This window comes from Coregonus clupeaformis, unplaced genomic scaffold (genome assembly GCF_020615455.1).
Source record: "Coregonus clupeaformis isolate EN_2021a unplaced genomic scaffold, ASM2061545v1 scaf0350, whole genome shotgun sequence".
In the NCBI taxonomy this organism is placed as follows: domain Eukaryota; kingdom Metazoa; phylum Chordata; class Actinopteri; order Salmoniformes; family Salmonidae; genus Coregonus; species Coregonus clupeaformis.
Genome location: NW_025533805.1, coordinates 342,501 through 358,827, shown reverse-complemented (window position 1 = coordinate 358,827; position 16,327 = coordinate 342,501). Strand labels below are relative to the sequence as shown.

The window sequence follows — 16,327 nt, the reverse complement described above, 5'->3', positions numbered from 1 at the left end:
ATCGATGTAGACCACTACACCACGACCAAGCATGTCCCGAAACACCTCGTTCACAAAGGACTGGAAGATGGATGGAGCATTGATCAAAACATAGGGCATCACCAGGTATTCATAATGCCCCGTGGTGAAGTGGAGGGACGTATGAACCCCTGGTGCAGGGACTCGGTGACGTATGTTTCCATAGCCGCCGTTTCAGCCTGCGACAGGGGTACACATGACTCCTGGGAGGTACAGCGTCTACACAGAGGTTTATCGCGCAATTCCCCGCCCAATGAGGTGTTAACTTGGTAGCCTGCGTCTTTGAAAACGTGTTCACCAAATCGAGGTATTCGGGGGGAATGCGCACAGTGGAGGTACTGTCTGGACTTTCCACCGTGGTTGTACCAACGGAAACACCTAGACACCTACTCTGACACTCTCGCGACCACTCCGTGAGAACCCTCTGCGGCCATGAAAAGGTGGGGTTGTGGAGTGCTAACCAAGGGATACCTAATACCACAGGGAAATCAGGAGACTCAATAATAAAAAAGTGATCTGCTGGGTAGCCATGGTGACTGGTGCAGTAACTTCCTGAACAACCCGGACCCTAACGGTTGACTATCAAGTGCTCTGATGGGGAGTGGAATGGATAGGGGAACCAATGAAATACCTAGACGGCGTGAGAATACCCTGTCCATAAAGTTCCCAGCTGCGCCTGAATCGACTAGCGCCTTACACTGGGGAACTACCATGTGATCGGGAAAGTAGATTGGTAGGGTACAGTGTGCAGCAGAGGGCTCTGAACAAGTGTGGGTGTTCGATACCTGGGGTGATGCGAGAGTGCCCTGCCTACCGCCTCCAGACCCAAAAGAGCGTTGATGTCACCGTGTGGTGTACTGTCGCTGTCGTCCTCCGCTCTCTCGGAAGGCGGCTCCACCCAGCTCCATCAGCTCGGGATCCGAGTCGGCCGGGGTGGGAACGAGCAGACCCCTTCCAGGACGTCCTCTGGCTGTCACCAGGTTGTCCAAACGGATGGCCATGTCCACCAGTTGTGTGATAGACAACATGGTGTCCCGGCAAGCTAGCTCCCGTCGGACGTCCTCCCGCAGATGGCACCGGAAATGGTCGATAAGGGCCCGCTCGTTCCACCCGGACCCCGCTGCCAGAGTCCGAAACTCCAAAGCAAAGTCCTGCACAGTCCTCGTCCCCTGCCCCTGGTGAACCAGCCGCTCGCCCGCCTCTCGACCTTAGGGCGGGTGATCAAAGACCGCCCGAAGGAGGCGAGCAAACTCCCCGTAGTTCTCCAACGCGGGGGGTGTTCCTAATGTTTGGTATACTCAGTCAGTGGAGGCTCCTCAGAGGAGGAAGGGGAGGACCATCCTCCTCAGTGAATTCCATAAAAATAAAAATAGTAAAACATTAAAAAAGTTATCCTATACTAAATATAATCACGTCACCAAATAATTGATTAAAACACACTATTTTGAAATGAAGGTCTACAGTAGCCTCAACAGCACTCTGTAGGGTAGCACCATGGTGTAGCCAGAGGACAGCTAGCTTCCGTCCTCCTCTGGGTACATTGACTACAATACAAAACCTAGGAGGCTCATGGTTCTCACCCCCTTCCATAGACTTACACAGTAATTTTGACAACTTCCGGAGGACGTCTTCCAACCTATTGGAGCTCTTGAAGTATGAACTGACATGTTGTCCACCTAATCAAATCTCAAGTACTGCAAAGAAAGACCTAGTTGAGCTGCAGCTGGCCCAGAACAGAGTGGCACATTCTTCATTGTAATCAGAGAGCTAATATTAATACTATGCATGCCAGTCTCTCTTGGCTAAGAGTTGAGGAGAGACTGACTGTGTCACTTCTTTATTTTATCAGATTTTGTTGGAAATTCCTAATTATTTGCATAGTCAACTTACACACATCACCTAATACATACACTTACCCACCAGACATGCCACCAGGGGTCTTTTCACAGTCCCCAGGTCCAGAACAAATTCAAGGAAACGTACAGTATTATACAGAGCCATGAGTGCATGGAACTCCCTTCCATCTTATATAGAGCAAGTGAACAGCAAACCTGGTTTCAAAAATCAAATAAAGCAACACCTCACGGCAAAATGCCTCTCCCCCATGTGACCTACTTGTTGTGTGTATGTACTGACATGTATGTGTAACTGATAGATGCACACACACTACATGTTAATGTTTTTAAATGTATGTATATTGTAAAGTATTTTGTCTGTAATGTCTTTTCGTTGTATGTCGGACCCCAGTAAGACTATCTGTCGCCTTTGGCGTCGGCTAATAAATCAAATCAAATCAAAAGTTTAGAGAATGAATCTAGTACTGAAAGCATAAGCTACAGCTAACTAGCACTGCAGTGCATAAAATGTGGTGAGTAGTTGACTCAAAGAGAGAGAAAGATAATAGTTGAACAGTTTTGAACGAATTAATTTATTCAAAAATGAAGGAGAAGCAAGAGCGAGATAGAGAGAGATATTTCATCATTTCTTTTTCTTTTTCACTTTCAGTTTCACTTACTTACCTAGCAAATGCAGTTAGCTAGTTTAGCCTACTCAAACATCTGGCTCAAACAGAGGGATGCTATGTCAGCTAGCTGGTTATGACTGTCCAACACAACACTGGAACTCTTCCAAATCAAGGTACGTTTTTGGTTTTACTAATTTATTGCCACTGGGGCCCGTCGGTGTAACTGATAAACTGCTTATTGAACTGCTTACTGACTGTACACTGTAACATGATGATAAGTCTGTGTGCGCCATCGCACGCATGTTGATTTTGTCCACCCACACCAGACGCGATCAGGACACGCAGGTTGAAATATCAAAACTAACTCTGAACCAACTATATTAATTTGCGGACATGAAACATTCATGGTAATTTATCTAGCTAGCTTGCTGTTGCTAGCTAATGTGTCCTACCATAACAGATGGATGGCTAATGCAGAAAGAGATAATTTATGGATTCTAGCACCACCATAACTTTCACAAATACAGAGACAGGCAGCCATGGCATCATGGCATCAGTCTTTTTCGACTAGCTAGTGCATACTGACACCTACTGATAGGAACTGGTAATGCAGGCTTGGTTAGAATAGAGTGCAATAGAATGAGTGACATTCAATAAAATCTACTTCATGAAAAAGGGGATATTATTTTTTATGAAAAATATACGGGCAATCAGTTCCTACATTGAGTGCAAGGGAACCAACCCCTGGAGACCAGAACAATGACACAAGGTTTTATGACTTACACATGAAACAAACTTTGTTACAGAGTCTACTGTCTATAGTGTTAAATGAAACCCTGCCTTGATACAGTCTATAGTGTTAAATGTAACCCTGTCTTGTTACAGTCTACTGTCTATAGTGTTAAATGTAACCCTGTCTTGTTACTGTCTATAGTGTTATATGTAACCCTGCCTTGTTACAGTCTACAGTCTATAGTGTTAAATGTAACCCTGTCTTGTTACAGTCTACTGTCTATAGTGTTAAATGTAACCCTGTCTTGTTACAGTCTATAGTGTTAAATGTAACCCTGTCTTGTTACAGTCTACTGTCTATAGTGTTAAATGTAACCCTGTCTTGATACAGTCTACTGTCTATAGTGTTAAATGTAACCCTGTCTTGTTACAGTCTATAGTGTTAAAGGTAACCCTGTCTTGTTACAGTCTATAGTGTTAAATGTCCTGTTTCCATTGATCATCATTGAGATTTTTCTACAACTTGATTGGAGTTCTACAGTTACATTTTTTTTTTACATTTACGTCTTTTAGCAGACGCTCTTATCCAGAGCGACTTACAAATTGGTGCATTCACCCTATAACCAGTGGGATAACCACTTTACAATGTATTTTTATTTTTATTTTTTTAAGAGGGGGGGTAGAAGGATTACTTTATCCTATCCCAGGTATTCCTTAAAGAGGTGGGGTTTCAAATGTCTCTGGAAGGTGGTGAGTGACTCCGCTGTCCTGGCGTCGTGAGGGAGCTTGTTCCACCATTGGGGTGCCAGAGCAGCGAACAGTTTTGACTGGGCTGAGCGGGAACTATGCTTCCGCAGAGGAAGGGGAGCCAGCAGGCCAGAGGTGGATGAACGCAATGCCCTCGTTTGGGTGTAGGGACTGATCAGAGCCTGAAGGTACGGAGGTGCCGTTCCCCTCACAGCTCCATAGGCAAGCACCATGGTCTTGTAACAGATGCGAGCTTCAACTGGAAGCCAGTGGAGTGTGCGGAGGAGCGGGGTGACGTGAGAGAACTTGGGAAGGTTGAACACCAGACGGGCTGCGGCATTCTGGATGAGTTGTAGGGGTTTAATGGCACAGGCAGGGAGCCCAGCCAACAGCGAGTTGCAGTAATCCAGACGGGAGATGACAAGTGCCTGGATTAGGACCTGTGCCGCTTCCTGTGTAAGGCAGGGTCGTACTCTCCGAATGTTGTAGAGCATGAACCTGCAGGATCGGGTCACCGCCTTGATGTTAGCGGAGAACGACAGGGTATTGTCCAGGGTCACGCCAAGGCTCTTCGCACTCTGGGAGGAGGACACAACGGAGTTGTCAACCGTGATGGCGAGATCATGGAACGGGCAGTCCTTCCCCGGGAGGAAGAGCAGCTCCGTCTTGCCAAGGTTCAGCTTGAGGTGGTGATCCGTCATCCATACTGATATGTCTGCCAGACATGCAGAGATGCGATTCGCCACCTGGTTATCAGAAGGGGGAAAGGAGAAGATTAGTTGTGTATCGTCAGCGTAGCAATGATAGGAGAGGCCATGTGAGGATATGACAGAGCCAAGTGACTTGGTGTATAGCGAGAATAGGAGAGGGCCTAGAACTGAGCCCTGGGGGACACCAGTGGTGAGAGCACGTGGTGCGGAGACAGCTTCTCGCCACGCCACTTGTAGGAGCGACCGGTCAGGTAGGACGCAATCCAAGAGTGAGCCGCGCCGGAGATGCCCAGCTCGGAGAGGGTGGAGAGGAGGATCTGATGGTTCACAGTATCAAAGGCAGCAGACAGGTCTAGAAGGACAAGAGCAGAGGAGAGAGAGTTAGCTTTAGCTGTGTGGAGAGCCTCCGTGACACAGAGAAGAGCAGTCTCAGTTGAATGACCATTGCTGAAACCTGACTGGTTAGGATCAAGAAGGTCATTCTGAGAGAGATAGCAAGAGAGTTGGCTAAAGACGGCACGCTCAATAGTTTTGGAAAGAAAAGAAAGAAGGGATACTGGTCTGTAGTTGTTGACATCAGAGGGATCGAGTGTTGGTTTTTTGAGAAGGGGTGCAACTCTCGCTCTCTTGAAGACGAAAGGGACATAGCCAGCGGTCAAGGATGAGTTGATCAGCGAGGTGAGGTAGGGGAGAAGGTCACCGGAGATGGTCTGGAGAAGAGAGGAGGGGATGGGGTCAAGCGGGCAGGTTGTTGGGCGGCCTGCAGTCACAAGTCGCAAGATTTTATCTGGAGAGAGAGGGGAGAAAGAAGTCAAAGCATAGGGTAGGGCAGTGTGAGTAGGACCAGCAGTGTCATTAGACTTAACAAACGAGGATCGGATGTCGTCAACCTTCTTTTCAAAGTGGTTGACGGAGTCATCCACAGAGAGGGAGGAGGGGGGGGGGGGAGGATTCAGCAGGGAGGAGAATGTGGCAAAGAGCTTCCTAGGGTTAGAGACAGATGCTTGGAATTTAGAGTGGTAGAAAGTGGCCTTAGCAGCAGAAACAGATGAAGAAAATGTAGAGAGGAGGGAGTGAAAAGATGCCAGGTCCACAGGGAGTCTAGTTTTCTTCCATTTCCGCTCAGCTGCCCGGAGCTCTGTTCTGTGAGCTCGCAATGAGTCATCAAGCCACGGAGCTGGAGGGGAGGACTGAGCCGGCCGGGAGGATAGGGGACACAGAGAGTCAAAGGATGCAGAAAGGGAGGAGAGGAGGGTTGAGGAGGCAGAATCAGGAGATTGGAGGGAGAAGGATTGAGCAGAGGGAAGAGATGATAGGATGGAAGAGGAGAGAGTTGACAGTGCATGTCAGAGCAAAAACCAAGCCATGAGGTCGAAGGAATTGTCCGTAGAGCTCCAAGACAGGATTGTGTCGAAGCACAGATCTGGGGAAGAGTACCAAAACATTTCTGCAGCATTGAAGGTCCCCAAGATCACAGTGGCCTCCATCATTCTTAAATGGAAGAAGTTTGGAACCACCAAGGCTCTTCCTAGAGCTGGCCGCCCGGCCAAACTGAGCAATCGGGGGAGAAGGGCCTTGGTCAGGGAGGTGACCAAGAAGCCGATGGTCATTCTGACAGAGCTCCAGAGTTCCTTCTTTGGAGATGGGAGAACCTTCCAGAAGGACAACCATCTCTGCAGCACTCCACCAATCAGGCCTTTATGGTAGAGTGGCCAGACGGAAGCCACTACTCAGTAAAAGGCACATGACAGCCCGCTTGGAGTTTGCCAAAAGGCAGCTAAAGGACTCTCAGACCATGAGAAACAAGATTCTCTGGTCTGATGAAACCAAGATTGAACTGTTTGTCTGAATGCCAGGCGTCACGTCTGGAGGAAACCTGGCACCATCCCTACGGTGAAGCATGGTGGTGGCAGCATCATGCTGTGGGGATGTTTTTCAGTGGCAGGAACTGAGAGACTAGTCAGGATCGAGGGAAAGATGAATGGAGCAAAGTACAGTATGTGTAAGTACAGTATCCTACAGCATGTTACAGTATTCTACAGTATAGTACAGTATCCTACAGTACCCTACAGTATCCTACAGCATGTTACAGTATTCTACAGTATAGTACAGTATCCTACAGTATTCTACAGTACCCTACAGTATCCTACAGCATGTTACAGTATTCTACAGTATAGTACAGTATCCTACAGTACCCTACAGTATCCTACAGCATGTTACAGTATTCTACAGTATAGTACAGTATCCTACAGTATTCTACAGTATCCTACAGTATAGTACAGTATAGTACAGTATCCTACAGTATCCTACAGTATCCTACAGTATGTCATGGTACAGTATCCTGCAGCATGTTACAGTATCCTACAGTATAGTACAGTATCCTACAGTACCCTACAGTATCCTACAGCATGTTACAGTATTCTACAGTATAGTACAGTATCCTACAGTATTCTACAGTATCCTACAGTATAGTACAGTATAGTACAGTATCCTACAGTATGTCATGGTACAGTATCCTACAGCATGTTACAGTATCCTACAGTATAGTACAGTATCCTACAGTATCCTACAGTATCCTACAGTATAGTACAGTATAGTACAGTATCCTACAGTATCCTACAGTATGTCATGGTACAGTATCCTACAGTATCCTACAGTATAGTACAGTACCCTACAGCATGTTACAGTATCCTACAGTATCCTACAGGATGTTACAGTATTCTACAGTATAGTACAGTATCCTACAGTACCCTACAGTATCCTACAGTATCCTACAGTATCCTACAGTACCCTACAGCATGTTACAGTATTCTACAGGATCCTACAGTATCCTACAGTATCCTACAGTATCCTACAGTACCCTACAGTACCCTACAGCATGTTACAGTATCCTACAGCATGTTACAGTATCCTACAGTATAGTACAGTATCCTACAGTGTCCTACAGCATGTTACAGTATCCTTAGGTATCCTACAGTATCCTAGAGTACCCTACAGTACCCTACAGCATGTTACAGTATTCTACAGTATCCTACAGTACCCTACAGCATGTTACAGTACCCTACAGCATGTTACAGTACCCTACAGCATGTTACAGTACCCTACAGCATGTTACAGTATCCTACAGCATGTTACAGTATCCTACAGTATAGTACAGTATCCTACAGTATTCTACAGTATCCTACAGTATAGTACAGTATAGTACAGTATCCTACAGTATGTCATGTTACAGTATCCTACAGCATGTTACAGTATCCTACAGTATAGTACAGTATCCTACAGTATCCTACAGTATCCTACAGTATAGTACAGTATAGTACAGTATCCTACAGTATCCTACAGTATCCTACAGTATGTCATGGTACAGTATCCTACAGTATAGTACAGTATAGTACAGTATCCTACAGTATGTCATGTTACAGTATCCTACAGCATGTTACAGTATCCTACAGTATAGTACAGTATCCTACAGTATCCTACAGTATCCTACAGTATAGTACAGTATAGTACAGTATCCTACAGTATCCTACAGTATCCTACAGTATGTCATGGTACAGTATCCTACAGTATCCTACAGTATAGTACAGTACCCTACAGCATGTTACAGTATCCTACAGTATCCTACAGGATGTTACAGTATTCTACAGTATAGTACAGTATCCTACAGTACCCTACATTATCCTACAGTATCCTACAGTATCCTACAGTACCCTACAGCATGTTACAGTATTCTACAGGATCCTACAGTATCCTACAGTATCCTACAGTACCCTACAGGACCCTACAGCATGTTACAGTATCCTACAGTACCCTACAGTACCCTACAGTACCCTACAGCATGTTACAGTATCCTACAGCATGTTACAGTATCCTACAGTATAGTACAGTATCCTACAGTGTCCTACAGCATGTTACAGTATCCTTAGGTATCCTACAGTATCCTACAGTACCCTACAGTACCCTACAGCATGTTACAGTATTCTACAGTATCCTACAGTACCCTACAGCATGTTACAGTACCCTACAGCATGTTACAGTACCCTACAGCATGTTACAGTATCCTACAGCATGTTACAGTATCCTACAGTATTGTACAGTATCCAACAGTATAGTACAGTATCCTACATTATGGTACAGTATTCTACAGTATCCTACAGTATCCAACAGTATAGTACAGTACCGGTACCCCCTGTATATAGCCTCCCTACTGTTATTTTATTTTACTGCTGCTTTTTAATTATTTGTTACTACAGTATGTTACAGTATCCTACAGTATAGTACAGTATCCTACAGCATGTTACAGTATAGTACAGTATTCTACAGTATAGTACAGTATCCTACAGTATCCTACAGTATGGTACAGTTTACAACAGTATGTTACAGTATCCTACAGTAATGTAAAGTATTCAACAGTATAGTACAGTATCCTCCAGTATGTTGTTTTACATCCATCGGATGCAGTGATCACAATATAGTAGCCATATCTAGGAAAACCAAAGTTCCAAAGGCTGGGCCTAATATAGTGTATAAGAGGTCATACAATACGTTTTGTAGTGATTCCTATGTTGTTGATGAAAATAATATTTGTTGGTCCGTGGTGTGTAATGAGGAGCAAACAGACGCTGCACTTGACACATTTATGAAATTGCTTATTCCAGTTACTAATAAGCATGCACCCATTAAGAAAATGACTGTAAAAACTGTTAAATCCCTGTGGATTGATGAGGAATTGAAAAATTCCTGGCTGCACAACCGATTGGCAAACATATTGCAGATTGAGAAATCATGTGACTGAACTGAATAAAAAGAAGAAGAAACTACACTATGAAACAAAGATAAATGACATAAAGAATGATAGTAAAAAGCTTTGGAGCACCTTAAATTACATTTTGGGCAAAAAGGCAAACTCAGCTCTATCATTCATTGAATCAGATGGCTCATTCATCACAAAACCCACTGATACTGCCAATTACTTTAATGATTTTTTCATTGGCAAGATTAGCAAACTTAGGCATGACATGCCAGCAACAAACGCTGACACTACACATCCAAGTGTAACTGATCAAATTATGAAAGACAAGCATTGTAATTTAGAATTGCGTAAAGTGAGTGTGGAAGTGTTTTTGTTTTGTTTGCTATTTATCAACAATGACAAGCCAACGGGGTCTGACAACTTGGATGGAAAATTACTGAGGATAATAGCGGACGATATTGCCACTCCTATTTCCCATATCTTCAATTTAAGCCTACTAGAAAGTGTGTGCCCTCAGGCTTGGAGGGAAGCAAAAGTCATTCTGTTACCCAAGAATAGTAAAGCCCCCTTTACTGGCTCAAATAGCCAACCAATCAGCCTGTTACCAACCCTTAGTAATCTTTTGGAAAAAAGATTGTGCAACCAAACTTAGTTGTTGAAAGGCATGGTGCAACCAAACATAGTTGTTGAGAGACATGGTTGAAATTGGGGGAGGTACTATGTCAACTTGTCCAATAAGAAACGCCTGCTTTCTTTTCCGTTGCAAAACGTTTTTCTATGACGTGAACTAATGAATATGTCTGGTAAACGTGTTAGGTGCTGCTGCTTTGAAAGTGGTGTGCCACACCAGAATGAAAAGTGCTTGGGCAAATGCTGTCTCGCCACTCGTTTCCAAGGCGGCTCTGCTTATCAGGTATAGTTCACTTATTTTATATCATTCAAATATCCAATTAATGGTGGCCAATACTGAGCGATATCGTGAGGCTACCCTCACGTATCTGAAATTACATAATCAATTGATGTTTACTGATCATGAAAAGCATGCAGTTACTTGCTGTATAACTCTGACGAAAGAGCTAAATGTGCGCAATTGTTTTGCACGGAATAATAGAACATGTAGTTCTGACTATGCTCTTCAAGAGGTGCTGATATTAAAACAAATAGTTATAATTTATTTAACAATCCCTTGAAAACGGCACACAGTTGGTTTTAGCGGAGCTACCCCTCAGCATCCAAAGAGAACGCTCTGCACCCCATTGTGGCATTTAATTGATAACTACCTCTACAGTACACCTGTAAAAGGCTCTGGAGGTTTCAGAGAGGAGCCCATATTTCAATGGAACGACCCAGCGGAGTGAACCAACTCGATGCACCCTGCCTGTTGTAACAGCACATATCCATTCCTCTCCTCCTCTCCTCTCCTCTCCTCTCCTCTCCCTCTCCTCTCCTCTCCTCTCCTCTCCTCTCCTCTCCTCTCCTCTCCTCTCCTCTCCTCTCCTCTCCTCTTTCTAACTACTCTCTCTTGCTCATCCATATAACAGTCTCTTTATCACCCAGCAGGTTTCCTTGGATTCTAACTCCTCCATGAACTCCAATACGCCATTGGTCAGGATCGCCCGCCTGTCATCCAGCGATGGACCAATGCTTGCCAACGTCTCCGAGCTGGAGCTGCCCTCAGATCCCAAATGGGAATTCTCTAGGACCAGGTGAGACAGAGGAATACCTTAACATACCTTAGACCAGGTGAGACAGAGGAATACCTTAACATACCTTAGACCAGGTGAGACAGAGGAATACCTTAACACACCTTAGACCAGGTGAGACAGAGGAATACCTTAACATACCTTAGACCAGGTGAGACAGAGGAATAACTTAACATACCTTAGACCAGGTGAGACAGAGGAATACCTTAACATACCTTAGACCAGGTGAGACAGAGGAATACCTTAACATACCTTAGACCAGGTGAGACAGAGGAATACCTTAACATACCTTAGACCAGGTGAGACAGAGGAATACCTTAACATACCTTAGACCAGGCGAGACAGAGGAATACCTTAACATACCTTAGACCAGGTGAGACAGAGGAATACCTTAACATACCTTAGACCAGGTGAGACAGAGGAATACCTTAACATACCTTAGTCCAGGTGAGACAGAGGGAGACATCTTGGAGCGATACTGTTAACATGAATACGTAAGCTAACACTGTAGTATTCACTATCAGTGCTGTCTGTTAAAAAAAGACAGAGCTGGGTGGCTTCAGGCATGTTGTTTCAATGTTGCAGGAATGACCAGATAACATTTTGGATCATTTTCTTGGACCTCCCAGATAAACACAATGTGTACCTTCAGATAATATTGTCCCAGATCAGATTAAAACATTGATCTGGTAGTTTTTTATCCTTTAACGTGTGTCATTGTTGTTGTTTCAGGATACATGGTTGTGGTTGTGTTGCAGGCTAACTGGTTGTGGTTGTGTTGCAGGCTAACTGGTTGTGGTTGTGTTGCAGGCTAACTGGTTGTGGTTGTGTTGCAGGCTAACTGGTTGTGGTTGTGTTGCAGGCTAACTGGTTGTAGTTCTATTTCAGGCTAACTTTTTGGGATTGTCTTTCAGACTAACATTGGGTAAACCTCTGGGAGAAGGCTGCTTCGGTCAGGTGGTGATGGCGGAGGCCATCGGGATCAACAAGGAGAAACCCAACAAACCACTCGACGTTGCTGTGAAGATGCTGAAAGGTTAGTGTTAGTACAAGACCACTGTTCATACCTCCCAGTCCAGAATACTGTTACCTTTCAAACCACCTCCCAGTCCAGAATATTGTTACCTTTCAAACCCCCTCCCAGTCCAGAATACTGTTACCTTTCAAACCCCCTCCCAGTCCAGAATACTGTTACCTTTCAAACCCCCTCCCAGTCCAGAATACTGTTACCTTTCAAACCCCCTCCCAGTCCAGAATACTGTTACCTTTCAAACCCCCTCCCAGTCCAGAATACTGTTACCTTTCAAACCCCCTCCCAGTCCAGAATACTGTTACCTTTCAAACCCCCTCCCAGTCCAGAATACTGTTACCTTTCAAACCCCCTCCCAGTCCAGAATACTGTTACCTTTCAAACCCCCTATCTTTGACTGTCCATTCTCCTCTGAGAGTAAGAATGGCGCCGGAGAAGATGGCTGCCGTTTTACAGCCCTCTAACCATTTGTACTATTATGTGTGTTTTTTCGCGTTATTTGTAATTTATTCTGTACATAATGTTTCTGCCACCGTCTCTTATGACCAAAAAGAGCTTCCGGATATCAGGACAGCGATTACTCACCTCGTATTGGACGAATATTTTTTTCTTCAACAAGTCGGACGCAAAGGATATTCTACAGACACCCGACAAGGCCCAAATTCCCACCATTCGCATGAGGAAGAGACTGAGATATCGTGGACGTAGGTCGGGGTGCCTTGTAAGGATCCGACGGCGAGCGAGTAAACTGCCTCTCCCATCAATCCTGTTAGCCAATGTTCAATCATTTGAAAATAAATTGTACGACCTAAGATTACGGTTATCCTACCAACGGGACATTGAAAACTGTAATATCTTAAGTTTCACCGAGTCGTGTCTGAACGACGACATGGAACAACATACAGCTAGCGGGCTATACGCTTCATCGGCAGGATAGAACGGCTGACTCTGGTAAAACAAGGGGTGGCGGTCTGTGTATATTTGTAAACAACAGCTGGTGCATAAAATCTAATACTAAGGAAGTCTCAATGTTTTGCTCGACTGAGGTAGAGTATCTCATGATAAGCTGTAGACCACACGATTTACCAAGTGAGTTTTCATCTATATTTTTCGTAGCTGTCGATTTACCACCACAAACCAATGCTGGCACTAAGATTGCACTCAATGAACTGTATAAGGCCATAAGTAACAGGAAAACGCTCATCCAGAGGCAGCACTCCTAGTGGCCGGGGACTTTAATGTAGGGAAACTTAAATCCGTTCTACCTCATTTCTACCAGCATGTTAAATGTGCAACTAGAGGAAAATAAACTCTAGACCACCTTTACTCCACACACAGAGACGCGTACAAACCTCTCCCTCGCCCTCCATTTGGCAAATCTGACCATAACTCTATCCTCCTAATTCCTGCTTATAAGCAAAAACTAAAGCAGGAAGCACCAGTAACTCGGTTAATAAGGAAGTGGTCAGATGACGCAAATGCTAAGCTACAGGACTGTTTTGCTAGCACAGACTGGAATATGTTCCGGGATTCTTCCGATAGCATTGAGGAGTACATCACATCAGTCACTGGCTTCATCAATAAGTGCATCAATGACGTCGTCCCCACAGTGACCGTACGTATATACCCCAACCAGAAGCCATGGATTACAGGCAACATCCGCACTGAGCTTCAAGCAGACCACCCTAGTCCCTTTGCCCAAGAACACTAAGATAATAATAATAATATGCCATTTAGCAGACGCTTTTATCCAAAGCGACTTACAGTCATGTGTGCATACATTTTTACATATGGGTGGTCCCGGGGATCGAACCCACTACCCTGGCATTACAAGCGCCATGCTCTACCAATTGAGCTACAGAGGGCCACATTTAGATAACCTGCCTAAATGACTACCGACCCGTAGCACTCACGTCTGTAGCCATGAAGTGCTTTGAAAGGCTGGTCACGGATCACATCAACACCATCAACACCATTATCCCAGAAACCCTAGACCCACTCTAATTTGCATACCGCCCCAACAGATCCACAGATGATGCAATCTCCATTGCACTCCACACTGCCCTTTCCCACCTGGACAAGAGGAACACCTAAGGTGGGGAGAACAAGTATTTGATACACTGCCAATTTTGCAGGTTTTCCTACTTACAAAGCATGTAGAGGTCTGTAATTTTTATCATAGGTACACTTCAACTGTGAAAATCCAGAAAATCCAGAAAATCACATTGTATGATTTTAGTAATGAATTTGCATTTTATTGCATGACATAAGTATTTGATCACCTACCAACGAGTAAGAATTCCGGCTCTCACAGACCTGTTAGTTTTTCTTTAAGAAGCCCTCCTGTTCTCCACTCATTACCTGTATTAACTGCACCTGTTTGAACTCGTTACCTGTATAAAAGACACCTGTCCACACACTCAATCAAACAGACTCCAACCTCTCCACAATGGCCAAGACCAGAGAGCTGTGTAAGGACATCAGGGATAAAATTGTAGACCTGCACAAGGCTGGGATGGGCTACAGGACAATAGGCAAGCAGCTTGGTGAGAAGGCAACAACTGTTGGTGCAATTATTAGAAAATGGAAGAAGTTCAAGATGACGGTCAATCAACCTCGGTCTAGGGCTCCATGCAAGATCTCACCTCGTGGGGCATCAATGATCATGAGGAAGGTGAGGGATCAGCCCAGAACTACACGGCAGGACCTGGTCAATGACCTGAAGAGTGCTGGGACCACAGTCTCAAAGAAAACCATTAGTAACACACTACGCCGTCATGGATTAAAATCCTGCAGCGCACGCAAGGTCCCCCTGCTCAAGCCAGCGCATGTCCAGGCCCGTCTGAAGTTTGCCAATGATCATCTGGATGATCCAGAGGAGGAATGGGAGAAGGTCGTGTGGTCTGATGAGACAAAAATAGAGCTTTTTGGTCTAAACTCCACTCGCCGTGTTTGGAGGAAGAAGAAGGATGAGTACAACCCCAAGAACACCATCCCAACCGTGAAGCATGGAGGTGGAAACATCATTCTTTGGGGATGCTTTTCTGCAAAGGGGACAGGACAACTGCACCGTATTGAGGGGAGGATGGATGGGGCCATGTATCGCGAGATCTTGGCCAACAACCTCCTTCCCTCAGTAAGAGCATTGAAGATGGGTCGTGGCTGGGTCTTCCAGCATGACAACGACCGAAACCCACAGCCAGGGCAACTAAGGAGTGGCTCCGTAAGAAGCATCTCAAGGTCCTGGAGTGGCCTAGCCAGTCTCCAGACCTGAACCCAATAGAAAATCTTTGGAGGGAGCTGAAAGTCCGTATTGCCCAGCGACAGCCCCGAAACCTGAAGGATCTGGAGAAAGTCTGTATGGAGGAGTGGGCCAAAATCCCTGCTGCAGTGTGTGCAAACCTGGTCAAGACCTACAGGAAACGTATGATCTCTGTAATTGAAAACAAAGGTTTCTGTACCAAATATTAAGTTCTGCTTTTCTGATGTATCAAATACTTATGTCATGCAATAAAATGCAAATTAATTACTTAAAAATCATACAATGGGATTTTCTGGATTTTTGTTTTAGATTCCATCTCTCACAGTTGAAGTGTACCTATGATAAAAAATTACAGACCTCGACATGCTTTGTAAGTAGGAAAACCTGCAAAATCGGCAGTGTATCAAATACTTGTTCTCCCCTCAGCGTTCAACACCATAGTGCCCTGAAAGCGCATCACTAAGCTAAGGACCCTGGGACTATACACCTCCCTCTGCAACTGGATCCTGGACTTCCTGACGGGCCGCCTCCAGGTGGAAAGAGTAGGTAACAACACATCTGCCACGCTGATCCTCAACACGGGGGCCCCTCAGGGGTGCTTGCTCAGTCCCCTCCTTTACTCCCTGTTCACCCACGATTGCGTGGCCAAGCACGACTCCAACACCATCATTAAGTTTGCTTACGACATAGAAATGGTAGGCCTGATCACTGACAACGATGAGACAGCCTATAGGGAGGAGGTCAGAGACCTGGCCGTGTGGTGCCAGGATAACAACCTCTCCCTCAACGTGATCAAGACAAAGGAGATGATTGTGGACTACAGGAAAGAAAAGAGGACTGAGCACGCCCCCATTCTCATCGACAGGGCTGTAGTGGAACAGGTTGAGAGCTTCAAGTTCCTTGGTGTC

General features: G+C 45.1%; 1 protein-coding gene across 1 annotated transcript in view; it reads left to right on the top strand.

Moving 5' to 3' along the window:
- The window catches only part of LOC121556697 (fibroblast growth factor receptor 3), a gene marked incomplete at its 5' end in the record, with an annotated part of 202,654 nt that overhangs the window by 56,755 nt on the left and 129,572 nt on the right, over positions 1-16,327 (top strand). Inside the window, 2 exons of the mRNA XM_045215005.1 lie at positions 10,982-11,130; positions 12,042-12,163. Of these exons, the coding sequence (XP_045070940.1) occupies positions 10,982-11,130; positions 12,042-12,163 (271 nt within the window). The remainder of the gene's footprint in view (positions 1-10,981; positions 11,131-12,041; positions 12,164-16,327) is intronic.